Source organism: Miniopterus schreibersii, assembly GCF_964146895.1.
Source record: "Miniopterus schreibersii genome assembly, chromosome: 8".
In the NCBI taxonomy this organism is placed as follows: Eukaryota; Metazoa; Chordata; class Mammalia; order Chiroptera; family Miniopteridae; genus Miniopterus; species Miniopterus schreibersii.
Window position 1 is genome coordinate 59,195,090 of NC_138109.1, and position 19,278 is coordinate 59,214,367.

At 35.5% G+C, this 19,278-nt stretch overlaps 1 protein-coding gene across 1 annotated transcript in view; it reads left to right on the forward strand.

Annotated features, from left to right (window-relative positions):
* BTBD8 (BTB domain containing 8) overlaps positions 1–19,278 on the forward strand; it is a 78,429-nt gene that overhangs the window by 34,350 nt on the left and 24,801 nt on the right. The window contains exons 5-7 of the mRNA XM_081144974.1: positions 7,772–7,861; positions 14,309–14,389; positions 15,635–15,731. Coding sequence (XP_081001100.1) covers positions 7,772–7,861; positions 14,309–14,389; positions 15,635–15,731 — 268 coding nt within the window. The remainder of the gene's footprint in view (positions 1–7,771; positions 7,862–14,308; positions 14,390–15,634; positions 15,732–19,278) is intronic.

Here is a 19,278-nt window from a genome sequence, read left to right on the forward strand (position 1 = left end):
CTTAACAATGTCTTTTATAGAGCAAAAGTTTTTAATTATAGTAAAGTCCATATTATCAATGTTTTCTTTTATGGATTGTACTTTTAATGTATCTAAACTCAACACCAAACCCCAAATCCTATGTTTTCTTCTAGAATTCTATATTTTTGTATTTTACATTTAGGTCTATGGCCCATCTTGGGTTAATTTTTGTGTGAGGTCTGTAGATAGGTTTATTTTTTTACATATTGCTGTCTGGTCATTCCAGCACCATTTGTTGAAAAGACTATCCTTTCCCATTGAATTGCCACTGTGCTTTTGTCAAAACTCAGTTGACTATATTTATATAGGTCTATTTCTAGCCTCTCTATTCTATTCCTTGATCTCTGTCTTTTGCCAATACATGCTGTCTTATTTTTTTTTTAATTAATTAATTAATTTGTTTTAATAGGAACATTTTCTTTTTAATATATCTTTATTCATTTGAGAGAGAGGAAAGGAGAGGGAGAGAGAGAGAGAGAAACATCAATGATGAGAGAGTCATTGATCGGCTGCCTCCTGCATGCCCCTGACTGGGGATTGAGCCCGCCACCTGGGCATGTGCTCTGACCGGGAATCGAACCCCAATCTCCTGGATCCTAGGTCGACGCTCAACCGCTGAGCCAGGCCCGGCTGGGCCATGCTGTCTTAAGTACTGTAATTGTATAGTAACTCTTGGAATCAGGTATTAGGAATCCTCCAACTTTGTTCTTTTTCAGTAGTCTGTTGGCTATTTTCGGTTCTTTGCCTTCCCATATAAATTTTAGAATCACTTTGTCAGTATCTACAAAATAGCTTTCTGGAACTTTCATTGGAATTGCCTAAATTTTTAAAATTATAAATGTGTGTTGAATTTTGTCAAGTGCTTTACTGTATTTTGATGATCACATGATTTTTCTCCTTTATTTTTTTACATATAAATTGCTTGATTTTGAAACGTAAAAGCAATCTTGCAGTCCTGGAATTATTTCAGCTTGGTTTTAATGTTTTATTAATTATATTTATTGCTAGATTCAGTTTGCTAATATTTTATTTAAGAGGTTTTTATCTGTATTCATGAGAAAATCTGGCCTATTTTTCTTTTTTTATAATGTCCTTGTAATGGTCAGGTTTAGGTTTCAAGGTTATACAGGTGGGGCAAATGTAGGTTTACAGTTGTTTGTATGGAAAATAATACAATAATTAATAAATAATAATACAAGAATAAATTCTGTGTTTCGTGTACTCACCCTGAATTGACTTCATAAAATTAGTTGGGAAGTATTTCTTTTTTTCTATTTTATTTATTTTTTATTTATTTAACTGAAGTCGATTTTATTTATTTATTTATTTATTTATTTATTTATTTATTTATTTATAATACATTTTTATTGATTTTTAGAGAGAGAAGAAGGGAGAGCAATAGAGAGATAGAAACATTGATGAGAGAGAAACATCATCAGTGGGCTGCCTCCTGCACGCCCCCTACTGGGGATCGAGCCTCCAACCCAGACATGTGCCCTGACAGGGAATCAGACCTTGATCTCTTGGTTCCTGCATCAATGCTCAACCACTGAGCAACACTGGCCAAGCTGAGTGAGGTTGATTTTATATTTTCCTTAAGTGTTTATTCGAATTCACTGAGGAAGTCTTCTTGGCCTGTTCTTTATTAAGAAGGTTTTATTTTCATCCTTTCTTTAATAGTTTAATTTATTGATCTAGAATTCATATGCAATTAAATGCACACAATTAAAAGTTCAGTTTGATGAGTTTTGACTAATGTATAAACCTGTGTAATCTAACCACAATCAAGATATAGAAAACTTTCACCACCTAAAAAGTTCCCTTGTGCCCATTTGCCATCAGTTCCTCCCATTTTTACAGCCCCAGGCAAAAACTGAATTTAATATGTTTATATGCCATCTGTATATATTTGGTGAGTTTTCTGTTCATATCTTTTGCCTATTTTTTTAATTGAGTTGTTTTGTTTTATTGTTATATTTTCTAAATTATAGGTTATTTTACCTGTCCTAGGATTTCATATAAATGGACGCTGACATATTATTGTGTTTGGCTTCTTTTGCTTAGCATAATGTTTTTGAGCCTTATCCTTGGATATTATGTATCTCAGAATTTCATTCCATTTTTATTGCTGAGTGGAACTGCATCATATGGATATACCACAACTTGTTTGTCCATTCTCTTGTTGATAGACATAATGGTTGTTTCCAATATTTAGGTATTATTAATGAAGCTGGTATGAACATTAGTGTGCAGGTCTTTGTATAAATATATATGTTCATTTCTCTTGGGTAAATACCTAGGAGTAGAATTACTGGGTCATATGGTAAGTGGATGTTAACTTTTTGTGAAATCGACAAACATTTCTCCAAACAGGTTGTGCCATTTTACACTCCCACCTGCATGCTATGAAGAGCTCCAGTTTTCCACATCTTCAACGTCACTTGACATTGTCAGTCTTTTTAATTTTTGCCCACTCTAGTAGGTGTGTAGTGATACCACATTGTGGTTTTAATTTGCATTCTCCTGATCGCTAGTAATGTTAAATATCATCTCATGTGCTTATTGGCCATTTGTAAATCTTGTGATGTTTCTTTTCAAATCTTTTGCCAAATTTTTTAAAAAACTCCTAAAAAGAGAGTGATTTGGTACAAACTTTAATGTAAATAAACTATTGAGAAAAAAACATATACCATTTTTCCCTTTAACACGAATCATGAACATTCTGTTCTGACCATAACTTTTTCCATTCCTTATCTAATGCTCAAAACTTGATGTGATGTTCTTCTTTATAATTAACCACAAATTGTAGTTTTTGTTTTTTTGTTTTATCTTTATTCTTGAAAGTATTATAAATGTCCCCTTTTCCCCCCATTAATCCCCTCCCCCCTGCTCCCTCTTCCCCAAGCGTTCACCACACTATTGCCTGTATCTATGGGTTATGCATATATGCATATAAGTTCTTAGGTTATTCTCCCTGCCCCCCCTTCCCTCTGAGATTTGTCAGTCTGTTCCATGCTTCTGTGTCCCTGGATCTATTTTGTTCATCAGTTTATTTTGTTCATTAGATTCCACCTGTGAGTAAGATCATGTGATACTTGTCTTTCTCTGACTGGCTTATTTCACTTAGCATAATACTCTCCAGGTCCTACCATATTGTCTCAAAGGGTAAGGGATCCTTCTTTTTTACAACTGCATAGTATTTCATGGTGTAAATGTCCAAGAAGATGCTTGATATGATTTCAATCTTCTTGAACTTATAGAGACTTGTTTTGTGTCCTAACGTGTTCTATCTTTGAGAATTTCCCATGTGCACTTGAGGAAAATATATATTCTGTAGCTTTGGGGTGAAATTGTTGTTTAGATAAATCCATCTGATCTCGTGTGTCATTTAGAATCACTGTTTCCTTGTTGATTTTTTTGTCTGGAAGATCTATCCAGCGAAGTCAGTGGGTTGTTCAAGTCCCCTGCAATGAAGGTATTGCTGTTGATCTCTCCTTTAAAGTCCTCCAGAAGTGTTTTTTTGTCTTGTATTGTTTCATTTTTTCAGCCTATGTGAGTCTTTTGTTCTGAGGTGAGACTCTCATAGACAGCATATATTGGAATCATGTTTTTTTATCCATTCAGCTACCCTATGTTTTGATTGGAGCATTTAACCCACTTATATTTAAGGTTATTATTGATAGGTACTTATCTATTGCCATTTTATTTCTTTATGCCTATGTTTCTCTTTCTATTTCAGCTTCTTATTACAGCAGTCCCTTTAACATTTCTTGCAATGCTGGTTTTGTGGTGATAAACTCCTTTAGCCTCTTTTCTCTGGGAAGCTCTTTATTTCACCATCTATTTTGAATGGTAGCCTTTCTGGATAGAGTATTCTTGGTTTCAGATCCTTGCTTTTCATTACCTTGAATACTTCATGCCATTCCCTTTTGGCTTGTAGAGTTTCTGATGAGAAATCATCTGACAGCCTTATGGGAGCTCCTTTGTAGGTAACAGATTGCTTTTCTCTTGCTGCCTTTAATATTCTCTCTTTGTCTTGAATTTTTGGCATTTTAATTATGATGTGTCTGGGTGTGGGCCTCTTTGGGTTCTTCTTGCTTGGGACTCTCTGTGCCTCTAGAACTTGTGTAACTTTTTCCTTGACCAGGTTAGGAAAGTTTTCTGCCATTATTTCTTCAAACAGGTTCTCTAACCCTTGCTTGCTTTTGACCTCTTCTTGCACTCCTATGATGCAAATATTGTTATGTTTCATATTGTTCCACAGACCTCTTAAACTGTCCTCCTATTTGGTTCTTTTTTGGTTCTCTGATTGAGTGATTTTTTTTATACCATGTCTTCTAATTCACTGATCTGATCCTCAGCTTCTCCTAATTTGCTGTTTATTCCAGTGTCTTTTTTATTTCTACTATGTCATTCTTAATTTCTTCCATAGTTTCCATTAATTTTCTCATGCTGTTGAGCATCCTATGATCAGTATTCTGAACTCTGTGTCATAGATTGCTTATCTCTGTTTCATTTAGCTCTTCTTCTGGAAATTTCTTTTGTTCTTTCATTTGGGGGTTGTTTTTTTGTCTCCCCATTTTGGATTTGTTTGGATTTGTTTCTATATGTTAGGTAGATCTAGTAAGATTGCCAGTCTTTTGGATGTTCTCTGGTGCAGGCCAATGTCAGATGCTGTTTGTGACTGGCCTTGAGTACCCTATTTGAAGATTTCTGCACTTTACAGCTTGTAGTTCCCTCTGCTGGGGCTGGGTGCATTTGGACAAGACCAAGATGTGCACCAGGGGCTGCTTTTCCAAGCCCTGGGTCCAGAAGCAAATCAGGCAAAGACAAAGCACCCAGAGGCTGATTTTTATTCAGTCACTTAATGAGCCTGAGGCTGTAGAAACTACACAGGGTGGCGGGAGAGGTTTTCAATGTGTGGGGCAATTGCTTCCCCCACCAGGCAAAAGCTGCTTGGAGGGTAAATGTCTGCCTGAGAAGGACTGCCTCTGCCATATGGAGGAATGACTCAGCACAGGAATCCAGATGGCTGCCCTCTGAGCTCTATCCCCCAAGCCAGCATCCCTAAATTCTCCTCCCACAGCTCTGGTCTACTCTGCCCTTTCTCCACCAGAGCCCAAGGTGAGTGGCTGCACATGAAACTTTGCGTGTTGGCCCTTTAAGAGGATGCCTGCCTTCCTAGCCGCCTCCCTGGCAGACAGAAACCCTGCTGCTTTTCACGTCCAGATGTTATGTGGGCACCTTTCTCAGTTCTGGTGCTCTGGGCTGGGAAGCCCATTTAGGTGCCAGAGATCTCAGTGGGAACCCCCCACAGCTGAAATAGATATTCCTCCCGACCTTCAGCTGCTGTCTGTGGGAGCCCGGCCAGCCCTCTAATGCCTCCACACTTACTACCAGTCTTTATGTGGTCTCCGCTTTATGTCCTTGGTTATGAGGGTGCTCTCTAGCTAGTCTTCAGTTGCAGTTGATTATTCAGGGTGATTTTTCTGTATTTTAGTTAAAATTCCAGCTTGGTCCCAGGAGAGTGTCAGTGTAGCTTCCACTCAGTCTGCCACCATCTTGGAATCTCCCCATAAACTTTAGTTTTGAAGTAAAACTGTTACTATCAACTTGGCTCATTTTTTTAAATTGGGTTGTTTATATTCTTATATTGAGTTTCAGTGGTTCTTTATATATTCTGGATGTGAGTTAATTGGCAGTTAAGTATTTTGCCAATATTTTCTCCCAACAAATTGCTTGTCCTTGCATTTCTTAAAAATGACTTCAAAAGGACCAAAGTTTAAATTTTTATGTTTCTTTAAAAACTAGTTTGTGCTTTTTGTGTCCTGAGGAACCATTGCCTACCCTGAAATGCAAATATTTTCAACTGTTTTTTGTGGTTTTTTCCCTTTAGAGTTTATAGTATTAGCTTTTACATTTAGGTTTTGGTCCATTTTGAGTTGATTGTTGTGTATTGTGAGGTTTGTTTCTTTCCCTTCAAACCTCCAGTTCCCTGTTGAATGACCTTAACACCTTTGTTGAAGAGCAATTGGCCATGTATGTGTGGGTCTATTTTTGGACTCTCAGTTCTGTTTCAGGAATCTTTATATCTATCCTTACATCAATACTTTATTATCTTGATTACTGTTGCTTTATAATAAGTTTTGAAATCATGTCTTTCAACTTTCTTCTTCCGTTTTACAGTTGTGGGTCCCTTGGGTATCCATATACATTTTTAAATGAAGTTATCAATTTCCACTAAAAAAAACTTAATCGAGATTGGGCAGAATCTAGAAATTAATTTAGGCAGAATGGATGTATTAACAATTTTGGATCTCCAAATCCATGAGTGAAGTTTAACTCTTTCTTAGGTCTTTTAAAATTTATCTCAACAATGTTTTATAGCTTTTAATGTAGAGATGTTGCACTTCTTTGTTGATTTGTTATAAGTATTTGACCTTTTAGATACTAGTGTAAATGAAATTTCTTCATTTTCTAGTTGTTGATTATTATTGTCTGATTGTCTTTAGATGATTGCTGGACATCTTATTGAAAATTTATAAAAGTAATTTGACACTCTGGGTAAACTTATTTTAATGAAGACAGGATTTCCTTTTGCTCCTGGCCAGCAGTTAGGCTAGATGCAGATCATTCTAGTCAGGGGTTGAGCTGATTCAAATCTGGACTTCAGTTATAATAAGGGCTTGCCTATTTCCCATTCATTCTTCTCCCTATGTAGCCCTTCAGAGTCCAGTCATAACCCTGGGTTATCCACCAAAGCCTCCCTTCTTTTGATGGATACCAAATTCCAACTTGTGTGCCTGTAAGCCTATGAAGAGTGCTAGAAGCTATGGTCAGCTTTTAGCCTCTCAGCCATTGCTTTTGTTTTCAGATTTGGCAATTGCCTGAATGGAAAGGTATCTTGAATACTTGGATCACCTTTTCTGTCTTCTCTCTCATAACTTGTCTCAAAAGCTACCATCAGAGTAGCTTTCTGACGCCTTCAAATTATGCTTGCTTTCTTCCTTTTTTTTTTACAGATATATATTTTGCCCATTTTCCTAGCTGTTTCCAGCAGGAGGGTTGGTCAGAGGCAACCTAGTCGGCCATTGCCAAAAGTGTCTTTCTCTTCTCCCTCTCCCGCTCCACTCTTCCAGCCCATCCTCCACTGGAATATAACATTGTTCTTTATAGTATCTCATTTACTGCTGTATTTCCAGCATCTAAAAGAGTGCCTAGCACAGAATAGAAGGCAATAGATATTTGTTGAATTAAAGAATGATTTAATTAATATTTTATCTGAAAAGGTAGAATAGAAACTCACAAGAAAATGTCTTTACTGCCATTTTCTCAAACCTAAGATACAGCCATTCTCAAGTATAATTAGAGTGCGTTCTGAACTCGAACTTGGGCCCTTTAGAGTTCTAGTCTCTCTCTCATTGATACTTCCTCAAGAAATTAACATCTTTTCGTCTTCTCCATTTGTAGATGATTTGTTACTCTCTTAATGGAAATAGTTTCAATTTTTTTTTAAATTAAAGAGCTTTCAAGAGAAAAAATTTGTAAGATAAGGACATTGGAATAAATGTTATAATCAAGCAATCAAAATACTTTGGTATAAATATTTATTGTAATGATTCTACCAGTGAATACAAACAAGGTAGATTATCATATTTTAAAAAGTAAAGATGAAGAGTTTCATAAAAAATTACATTTTGTACAGTATATAAATGTTTACCTGTGTTATTTTTCCCCCTCTTTCCTTTAGAGCCATTTTAAGTGCCAGATCTAGTTATTTTGCTGCAATGCTGAGTGGATGTTGGGCTGAAAGCTCTCAAGAGTACATTACTCTTCAAGGGTAAGCATAATGTTTACAAGGCAGTTTGACTGCAAATGATTGCAAATAATGCTTTTTATGAATTTGATTTCTCTGTAAGTTAAGTGGAATATTTCTCATGTGGTAGAATTCAACTGAAGTACATTTTCTGAAAACATGAGGAAGTAGGGAACATTTAGTAACAATAGAGATAGTGTATTAGTCTTCTCACACTGCTATAACAAAGCAACACAGACAGTGGCTTATGCAACAGAAATTTATTTTCTCTCAGTTCTGCAAGATCAGAGTGCCAGCAAGGTTGGTGTCCAGTGAAAGGTCTTACTTTGGGTCCTTGGGTTGCATGGAGTCACTTCTCACTGTGTGTTCAAATGGCCTTTCCTGCCTGGCCGGCGTGGCTCAGTGGTTGAGCATCGACCTAGGATCCAGGAGATCGGGGTTCGATTCCTGGTCAGGGAACATGCCGGGCTTGCGGGCCAGTGACTCTCTCATCATTGATGTTTCTATCTCTCTCTCTTTCCCCCTCCTTTTCTCTCTCTGAAATCAATAAAGATATGTTTTTTTAAAAAAAGAAATGCTTTAAAAAAAAAGGCCTTTCCTCAGTGCATGGGCATCAGATGGGGGAGGTGAAAGGAAGAAGAGAGAGAGAGAGAGAGAGAGAGAGAGAGCTTTGGTGTTTCTTAGAAGGGCACTAGTCTTATCACATCAGGGCAGGCCCCACCCTTATTACCTCAGTTAACCTTAATTACTTTCTTAGAAGCCCTGTCTCCAAATACAGCCACACTGGGGAGTTAGGGTTCAATATATGAATTTGGGTGGATAGAGGAACACAAATATTCAGTCTGTAACAGGTAGGTTCTTTTTTCTCTTTTTTTTCTTATTTATTTATTTTTAAATGTGTCTTTACTGATTTCAGAGAGAGGAAAAGAGAGGGAGAGAGGGAAAAACATCAACGATGAGAGAGTCATTGATTGGCCCCCTCCTGCATGCCCCCTGTTGAGGGTCAAGCCCAAAACCTGGGCATGTGCCCTGCCCAGGAATCGAACCTCGATCTCCTGGATCCTAGGTTGATGCTTAACTGCTGAGCCACACCGGCCAGGCTTATTTTTATTTTTTAAGAATAACATGGATAGGTGTGGATTTCAGTGATCTATGATAGTACAATGGTGAATCTACACAATTGGTGGTACTTTATTTAAACTGCTGAGACAGTTATTAAGAGATGAACTACTTCCTTAAATGGTGAAATGGAACATTTCTTGGTCACAGATGATAACTGTGAGATTCTGTAGTGTACAGTGTGGGGGAGAACTTTCTCAGTAGGAAAACTGCCTGGGAGTCCTGAGGGAGCTTCTCAGTTCTACATCATTTTCACCATAGATGTTTCCTTGATGGGGTCAGTTTTGGCCAGAGGCTTGGGTATGGAATGGTGATAGTGGCAATTCGTAACAGTGGATGCATGGAAAGTATTAATAAATTTTTACTGACCATTTATTTGTCACACAGCCATATAATCTTGAGCCTTCTAGGTTGTAACACTGGTTCCCTTTACCAACTATGAGTACCTTTTGACTACCATCACCCTCTACCTCCTGCTTCTGGCAACCAGGTAGTTTCTGAATATGGAAGATTTTATATGCCCCAGATGCCTCTCATTTTATAATGTCTCACTCCATAAAACATAGAATTTTGAAACATTTGTAAGAATATGTAATGTATTTTCATTTTATTTTATTCACATAATAGAAATGAAACACATATGAAAAAGGACCCAAGCCATTTTCTTTCATGCCAGGTACATTTTAATTATACTACCACAATTTCAATACACATATCACAATGTATTTTGCAGCCTAACTTTTGGGTATAGTTTCAGCAACAGCCGTTGTTAGTGATTTTAATTATGCATCCATGGAATCATGTGCATGCCTTTATTATACTGTTTTTATTTTTTAAGAAAAAGGAAGACTAGACACTAATGAAACATTAATAAAGAAAAATAATGTAGGATGCAGCCCAGCCAGACATGGCTCAGTGGTTGAGCATCGATCTAGGATCCAGGCAATTGGGGTTCGATTCCTAGTCAGGGCACATGCCCGGGTTGCGGGCTCGATCCCCAGCCGGGGGCGTGCAGGAGGCAGCTGATCTATGCCGCTCTCATCATTGACGTTTCTATCTCTCTCTCTCCCTCTCCTTTCCTATCTCTGAAATCAATAAAGATAAAATAATAATAATAATAATGTAGGATGTAAATCTATATTTATATAAAATCACCAAGTTTTTACTTGATATTACTGCTAAAATAAACTTCCTCCCTACCTAATTTGTCCTGCACATGCATAAAATACTTATACATGGAAAGTTTTGGGTTTTTTCCTTTTTTTTTTTTCCTTCAGTCTCCCACTTATATAGCATCAAAACATAACATGAATTGCTTTGGTGATGTTAAAAAAAAGTAATGTTTGCTTCTAAGTAATCCTGTTATCTTTCCATCTGAGTTTCTCTTTTATTCATTTATTTTAAAATATTTTTATTGAGATATTATATAGCATATTCTTAGGTATACAACTAATAATTTGATATATGTAATATTGTGAAATGATAGTTAACAACCATCACCACCCATGCTTACAATTTTTTTTCTTATAATGAGAACTTTTAAGATCTATTCTCTTAGCAACTTTCAAATATACAATACAGTATTGTTAACTATAGTCACCCTGCCATATATTACATTCCCAGGATTTATCTTATAACTATAACTTTATATCTTTTGACCACCTTTACCCACTTTGTCCACCCCTTTACCCATCTGACAGATACTGGGTTTTATCTACATCCTTTATTGTTACATAATATGTTTTTCTTTTTTCTCTTGTATCACATATCAAATTCACTGTCTCAAATTACTACCTAAAATGTTATTAGTATCATGGTATATAAAGCCATAGAAAGACTAAAGGGGATTTAGGAATTTTACTTTTTAAAAAAATCACATCTTTTAAGAATTTTTATATTGTAAAATGTAATCTACAAAACAAATTTGCTTTTCACATTAACTTATATTGTAACCCTGGGTAGATGTTTCCATGGGTAGTGTGGCATAGTAGAAAGATAATGGACTTTGGTGTTTTATAGGCACTTCTACCTCCAGTCCTAACTTTTTATATGATTTTTGGAACATTTTTACCTTCCCTGAACTTCCTGAGGTTGTTGAAAAGATTAAATGAGACATAGCAAGGAAAGAACCTAGCAGGGTGCTTGGTACATAGTATGTAGTACTCAATATTTGTTTTGTATTTCTTTTGCTAAATTAGATTGTTCTCATTTTCTAGAGAGAGATGGGTTCAAGTGAGGGTTGTTACCAATACCAGGATAGCAGTGCCTGCTTTGCTTGGTCAGCAGCCTCTTTTGGAACTGTGCCAGTGTTACATGTCTGCAGGATGTTTTCTGCAACAGATTAGAATGAAAGCCTGTCTGTCCTCACAGAAAAGACAGGATTTTAATGAGTTTTTAATGAGTTGGTAACTCAGTGACATAATGCATATAATATTTTGCAAGAGGGACAGCCTTCAATAAATTGAGGTAGGAATAGTAGAGTCCTACAGTCCTAACTCTACCCATGCCCCAGAGTTGGGAGGTAGAAGGGTATGGTTAGGAGAAGTTCTGTTCTGGTGGGAGAATTTTTCCACTTCCTATATGGGATATTGAACCACAGCCAGTATTTCTGTGAAGAAACCCCACATATTTCAGTTTTATAAAACAGGTGTCTTCTAGTGGTGGCTTGGGGCTTTGAAGCATGAAATTAGGTTTTCCCATCTCCCTTGGGAGAGTCCTTGGGCTTGCTCTCAACCTTCAGTGTGATGTTTTGAAATATAAATCAGATCATATTTCTCTTCTGACTAAAATCTTCAGTGCCTTTTCATCACAGAATTAAATCCAAACCTTTACCATAACCTACAAGACTCTATATGAGCTGGCCTCTGGGCTTTCCCCAGACTGTTCCACCTAAAGTAGCCAAACTTTCCAGTTACTCTATTTTATGTTATCTTGTTGTATTGTCTTCATGGCACTTTTAAAATTATCTTCTTTATATGTTATTTACATGTCTATTGTCCATGTCCTTCCTCTAGAATGCATGCATCTTGTATCCTCAAGGTCTAGAATGAGCCTATCATTCAATAAATATTGAATATGAACAGATGAACAACCAAACAAATAAATGAATGAATAAATGAGTTCCTATGTTGCTTTAACACACACACATGGGAACCTGGAACCTTAGGAAGCACAGAGATTTTACTAGACTAGATGCATGTTTGCTCTCTGATCTTAGAGTTCTGTCCTCTCATACATTTTTCTTTTTTCTAACTCTGAGTATATGGAATGTTTTCATACAAGCTTTTATTCTGATTATGTTGAAATGGAAATAGTGCTTTAACTCTTTCTGTTTAAACTGTAGGCTGTTGGAGTGATATGTTCTAGGTCAGTTGATTATGTCTTTAATAAACACTTCTAGTAAAAATACAAATGACTTACAACACAATACTGAGAATGCAGTTTAGTAAAACATCTGTCAAGACAGCAGGAAAATGGTTTCTTGCTGTTTTTATAGCTATCATATATACTGATATATAGGCTGAAATGTCTAGATTTTGCTATTTATGTTAATAAAATTACTTTTGTTTTTATTTAGTCATTATTATTTTTTGCTTAAATATGTCAAGCCTTAAAAGAAACAATTCTTTCAACATAAATAGCCAATTCTCATTAACATTGACAAGAATGGCTCTTGATATTTGAGGAAAAGTGTTTGGAATAGTATATGATCTGGTAATTATGCTAGTGTTTAATATTTACAGACTACAGATATTATATCATAATTAATCTTGTCATATCTATAGTATATAAATGAGAACATTTAGAGATTGACTTTTTTCTAAGTATTAAAGTAAAGATTGGAGTTTTGAATCAGTAGAAACCAGTACTTAGCTATGGGAAGGGCCAGTTTATATTTATAAAATGAGTTGAAAAGTATTTATATATATTTTAACTCAGTGTGTTCCTCTGAAGGTTTGGGAAGATGCTATAAGTGCCCTACCTAATATGCCATTCATGTAAACATTCATCAAACATTTATTAAGCATGCATTATTTAAGTCCATAGAATCAAAGCAAACACCTTTCTGAGTGCTGCCCTATGGCACTCCATTTCTTGTCTTCTTGCCTTCCTCATTTTGTTCCTTTAGCAGATATTTAGGTCCTATGCTTAATAAACTGTGAGGGTCTTATCAGCACTGTCCCCACTCTTATTCTACTGCATAGCTCCAGTATTATGTGGGAAATAGAAAAATCTTCTCATTCTGGGATATTGAATTGATTCTGACATTCTGCTTCTACTAGAGATGCAAGGGTAATGAGGATTCAAACCCTCCCCTCACAGAACTCAGTCTAGAAGGAGAAATAAGTATGTAAACAAAGATATTACAAGTCAGTTTGATAAATGTGATAATGGAAGTATATACATAATACTTAAGAGCCCAAGCTTTGGAGTCAGACTGACTGGATTTAAATTAGTCCATCACTAGCCATTTGACCTGGGGCAAGTTATTTAATTTCAGTTTTTTCATCTATAAAATGAGACTAATAATGATATCTACAACAGTTGGTATGATGGCTAGATACACTAATAGCATTCAAAATGCTTATTAGCTCAATGACTGGCTCATAGTAAGTACTCAATATAGATGTTAGTTATTACGGTGTTTAACAGTCAGTGATTTTTTTTTTTGCCTTAGGGGCATTAAGGAAACAATCAGAGATAAAGAATCATGTATCTTGTGTCTGAGAGATGAAGTAAGTAGAGAGGGAGAACATTTTAAGCCAAGTAAACAGTACATGCTAAGGCATAGATGTATAAGGAATTATAAATAGTTTAGGTATAGGAAATGAGTAGTTCACTTTTCTTGGAACAGCTACTAGAGAGGGAGAACCAGAGGTCAGATGATAAAGAACACTGTACACCAAGCTAAAGAATCTGGACTTTTTTTTTCCTATGGACTATGGAGAATGTTGAAGGGTTTTCATAGTGGAAGGACTAGATCAGCTTTACATTTTAGCGAAGTCAATCTAATGGCAATGTGGGAAATGGAATGCAAGGAGATATATAAAATATTGTTGTCATACTGATGAGAGAAAATGGGAGGCTAAACTATAGTAAGCAATCAATAAGCAATCAGTGATGTGATAATATACTAATAACATAACATAAAAAGCCATAGCTGCAATAATACTTCATATTAAATTAATGACGTACCTGCAAGGGTGTTATTTGAGGAATTTATTATTCAGATAAAAGTGAGGTTAAAACTTTACCTTGGCTTAAAGTTTATGGGAAAATAGAATGTATCATTAATATCATTTAAACCTTAATTATTTCTGGATTGAGTTTAGTTTTCTTTTATTTTTTCAGTATAAACCATGTAGAAATGAATGTTATGATGTATTTTATATATGGAGGAACTTTGGACTTTCCTGACAAAGCTAATGTTGGGTATGTATTACTTTTTAATGATTTTAAATATAAAAGTATTAAAATTTTTTGGCTTCTGCTTTGTGGAGCTGTTTCACAGTGTCAGTGAAGTAGAAGCTTCACTTTCATTACCCCTTTTGCCATATTGTGTGTGTACTTGGGAATATTTAAAAATAATAAGTCACTGTTTCTAGGAGAAAAAATGTTCTAACAACTCACAGTAATAAGATTAAGGAAAGTCTTTATTAGACTTAAATTATGTTAGAAAAACCTTATATTTGTTTTAGAAAATAAAGAAGAGGATTTTCCAAAATAAAATTGAAACTTTATCAAATTTTGAACAATTATTTTACTACTTTATTTTTTAACTTTAGGGTGTCTCTTAAAACAGCAAAAGAAAAATCTTAAAATTTATTTAAGAATATAGGCATCCTAAAGACCAACAACGATGTGCTTCTTCAGTGCTCTATAGTGAAATGCCACTTAAACTTCTGAAATCCTGCTGGAGAGTGAAATGTACCTGCTCACCTGATTTTCTGGATGTCTTCTCCTTTTATTGCTATTCTAACATCAGACAAAGTGAAAGCTGCTCTTTTATTTTTAAATATTCATTGGTTCTTTTAATTACAAACTGAATAAATATGATTTGGGGGCAAAGTTTCATGAGTCACAAGGATTAAGTACTGAAGTATTCCCCAGGGAAACCTATATAAATTTTATCATGCTCTCAAGGCTTGTTGGTTTCCTAAGTACCTAAGTATGTATGGTTGCTCAGAAATATTTGTCAAATGAAAGAAGCAACATAAATGTTTTTGAATAACTGAATGCTGTCTCTAATCTTAGGGTCATTGTAAGCATTTCAATCTGATAAGCATCAATTAATTGCCCTACCTCCAAACATTTATTTTTACAGACTTGTTGCAAAGAGTTGTAACTTTAACAGCCTTCAAAGTAGTTTCCTGGACTTTGAGATCCTATATATACATGTGTATGTGTATATATGAGAATCTGAGGGGTGTTTGGTTGAAACAGCTTCAGGTTTACCTCTTGTTATTCTCCACTATTCAAATCCTGTGACAGTGCTTTCAAGTTTTGGCCTTTTTATGATCCTTAAAGATAATTTATTATGTAGGGCAGAAAGTTAGAATTAAAATAATTCAGAATTTTCTTTTTTTCTAAACAGACTATATATTATTAAGAAATTACTATGTAGTATGTCTTAGTTTTTAAATTGGAAAATTAACACCATATCTATTTTTATTTTAGTAAGATACTCAATATGGCTGATATATATGGACTAGAAGGATTAAAAGAAGTAGCAATCTATATTTTAAGAAGAGATTATTGTAATTTCTTTCAGAAGGTAATTATTGAGTCTTAAAGTCATATACTATTACCTACTACATTTTTAACTCTGATAGTAAAAAGTGCTTTAAGTCTTTAAAATATTAAGTTAATTTAACTAATGGGAACTTCAGTTGAGAAATAACTCATGCTGTACTTACAAAAAACATAACAGAAATTAAGATTATTTAATTTTTTTTTTTAATCCTCACCCGAGGATATTTTTTCCATTGCTTTTCAGAGAGAGTGGAAGGGAAGGCGGGGGGGGGGGGGGGACACATCGGTGTGATCGGCACATCGATTGGTTTCCTCCCTCACTCGCCACTACCAGGGCTGAGGATCGAGCCTGCAACCAAGGTACATGCCCTTGGCCGGAATTGAACCTGGGACCCTTCGGTCCGTGGGCTGACGCTCTAACCACTGAGCCAAACCGGCTCGGGCAAGATTATTTTAAATTAAATCAAATTGAGGTGGGGGGTTATTGAAAGGATATAGGAGTATCCTCTGTAATTCAAAGATAGAGTATATAGCTGGGACTTAGGGTTTGGAACTAAAAGAAAGGAAATCGGGAACCAAAGTTACTTTCCCTTTTATCAAGGTGCATTTATCACAGTGCTTCATTGGTTCTTTTTCCTAAAATTATACCACTTTCTACCACTTCTCTTTATAGCATGTACTTGGGGTAGAATATATCTCTCTTCTCCCTGTCTTCCCAGGTGGAGTATAAATACTGACTTTTAAATTTTAGTTTATGTAAACATAAATTGATTGTCTAAAGAAAGATCCCATATTATATGTTTGTACAGAGGCTATTTTGTACATTGGTTTTAGTTTCTGCATTGTTTTAATTTACTCGTGTAGTTTATTTTTTATTTTCTTATTTATGCTTTCTACGTTTTGTAAATTTTCTACAATGGTATGTATTACTTTTCTTTTTTAATCTTACCCGAGGATATGTTTCCATTGACTTTTAGAGAGCGAAGAAGGGAGAGGGTGAGAGAAACATTGATGTGAGAGAGAAACATTGGCCACCTCCCATACATACCCTGACTGGTAATTGAACCTGCAACTTTTTGGTGTACAGGATGATGCTCCAACTGGCTGAGCCTCCTGGCCAGGGCGATATGTATTACTTTTATAGTCAATAAAAAATGAATCTTAGCAAAATTGTTTACATCAATGTTCCCCTCTTATTGGATACTCAAAGCAACAATGTACATTGTATAAATCTTACAATTTATTTGGTAATTTTAATAATTTCAGTAATACTTAAATTTAGATTTTTGTGCTTGGGTAGGACTTTTTCTAGCTTTCTATAAGTTGTAGCTAAGGTAGCACTCCATGTACCAAAACAGAACCATGAACAGCTGGGTTCTGTACCACCACCACTACCACTCTCTCAGGGTTTACTGAGAAACAGTTTAACTCCTCAGCCACCTTTACTCAACTATTTATTCCAGCCTCTCTACGTAAGAGGGCAGTCTGTGGTATCCTCAGCTTTGTTAGAGAGTGAAGAATTCTGGTGAAAGATCTTCCTTCTCTTTCATCTGCTTTCCCCATCTTCATGGCCAAATAAAAGTGAGGAGGAAGAACCAAGCATATCCCAAATAAAGATTAAAGACAGAGGGTATCTGCAATGAGGAGATATTATCTTCTCATCCCCCAGAGGGACATCTACCGTATCTATAAAACCAGCCTACTCTGGAGCTTCCATTAAAGAAAAAAAGAAAGTGGTAAGAGATTTCTTGGGAGTGCCTGAAATATGCCTCAGAAACCAGTGAGAGTGTACTTGAATGTGAAGATTTCTAAAGGGGGCTTGCTGGGGAAGCCTGTACTAGCCTGGTGATTAGGGACAGTAATTACTGTCATAAATAGAAAAAGTATGGGGAGTTCACTCTACACCTGTTAGTAAGGGAGGAAAATTAGAGGAGACTGATACAGGGCCAAGTGACACTGTGTCCCACCTGAGGAGTCATTGTGCATCATGAACCACTAGAAGAATCTTTATCTACTGACAGACTAGGGTGAAGTTCAGTCTACCCCAAAAAGAGCCACCACATCAGCCTAGGCCACCACCATCTTAATTAGAGCAAAATCAAGGACATCTCCCTACTACCATTTTGGTCTCTGGTTAGTTATTTAAGATGACCATAGCCATCCACAGCTCTCTTCCACAGGAGTTAGACCTAGAAGAGGGAGGGGCAGGAGACCAGAACATGCTCTCTCTAGTCCCTATTCCATATATCCCACTATAAATGTAGTCAGTAATTTAAGTCAGATATGAGGTTGGTGTTTAATGGTACTCTACTGGATTTCGATACCAAAAGTAACCACAAACTGCTGAAATTTGCCTTTAATGGCATTAAGAGACGGAAAAAGGGGGAATTGAACACAGGATGGTTGGCAGTGCTAGCTGGGAAAAAGTTTTATGTTAGTGTCTCCTCTGAACTGAGAATCCTTAATAGACTAATTACATCTAACATTTTAAAAATAATCTCTTTTATGGATAGTTTTATAGGCTATATGCAGCTTCTTATATTTTACTTTCAGTAATCCACTCAGTTTTAAAACACAAAAGTCATATTTGTTGTCATTAAAACAGCAGAAAAGGAAATTTTAAAAAAATTATTAATATGGTATTTTGTTGAAAACTTTTTTCACTTTATTTTACTTATTTTAATATAGTTTGTATTACTGTGATAACAGATATTCGTGAGTACACTTTCTGTTTTTATTGACCTGATCTTTAAATTATTTGCTTTACATATTTTGATAATGTTTATTTGTCTGAACATATCTTTAAATATGTAATTTTAACTTGTAGATCTCAGCTATGCAGTTTCTTGGCAGTGACCTAAATATAGTAAACCTTTAATAACACACTCCCTAATACATAATACAAATTTGGGTATAATGTGATGGATCCATCATAACTGGCCCTGGAACTCCTGGCAAACTGACTTCAGTTATTTCATTGACTTTACAGTCTTGCCTTTTACATGATTTTTGGACTTTATTTATAGGATTATAGTGGGATTTACATGGTTTTTTGCCACTGATTTAATTTTTTAGGTAATGTTTTAAGTATGTATCTTTCCACATTCTACAAGTAGGCTTTAAAAATAACTAAATGTGAGTCATCCTATTTTTACAAAAACACTTGGGAATCATTATTTCCATATAAGTAATATTCTCAGAAAGCTAAAGTTAACCCTTTAAGCCAGGGGTCAGCAAACTTTTTCTATAAAAGTCCAGATAGTAAATATTCTAGACTTTGTGGGCTGTGTGGTCTCTATCACAACTATTCAACTCTGCTGTTGTAGAGCAAAAGCAGCTATAGACAGTATGTAAATGAAAGGGCATAGCAGTGTTCCAATAAAACTTCATTCACAAAAACAGTGATGGGCTAGATTTGTCCCACAAGCTATAGTTTGCCAGTCTCTGCTTTAAGCAATAAATTATTTTATATTTTAATAATTTTATGGAAATTATTCTTAAGTTATATGTCAATAAGTGGACTTTGTTGAAGAGGGCTGGTTATTCCTAAATAAAATTAGACTGTTGTA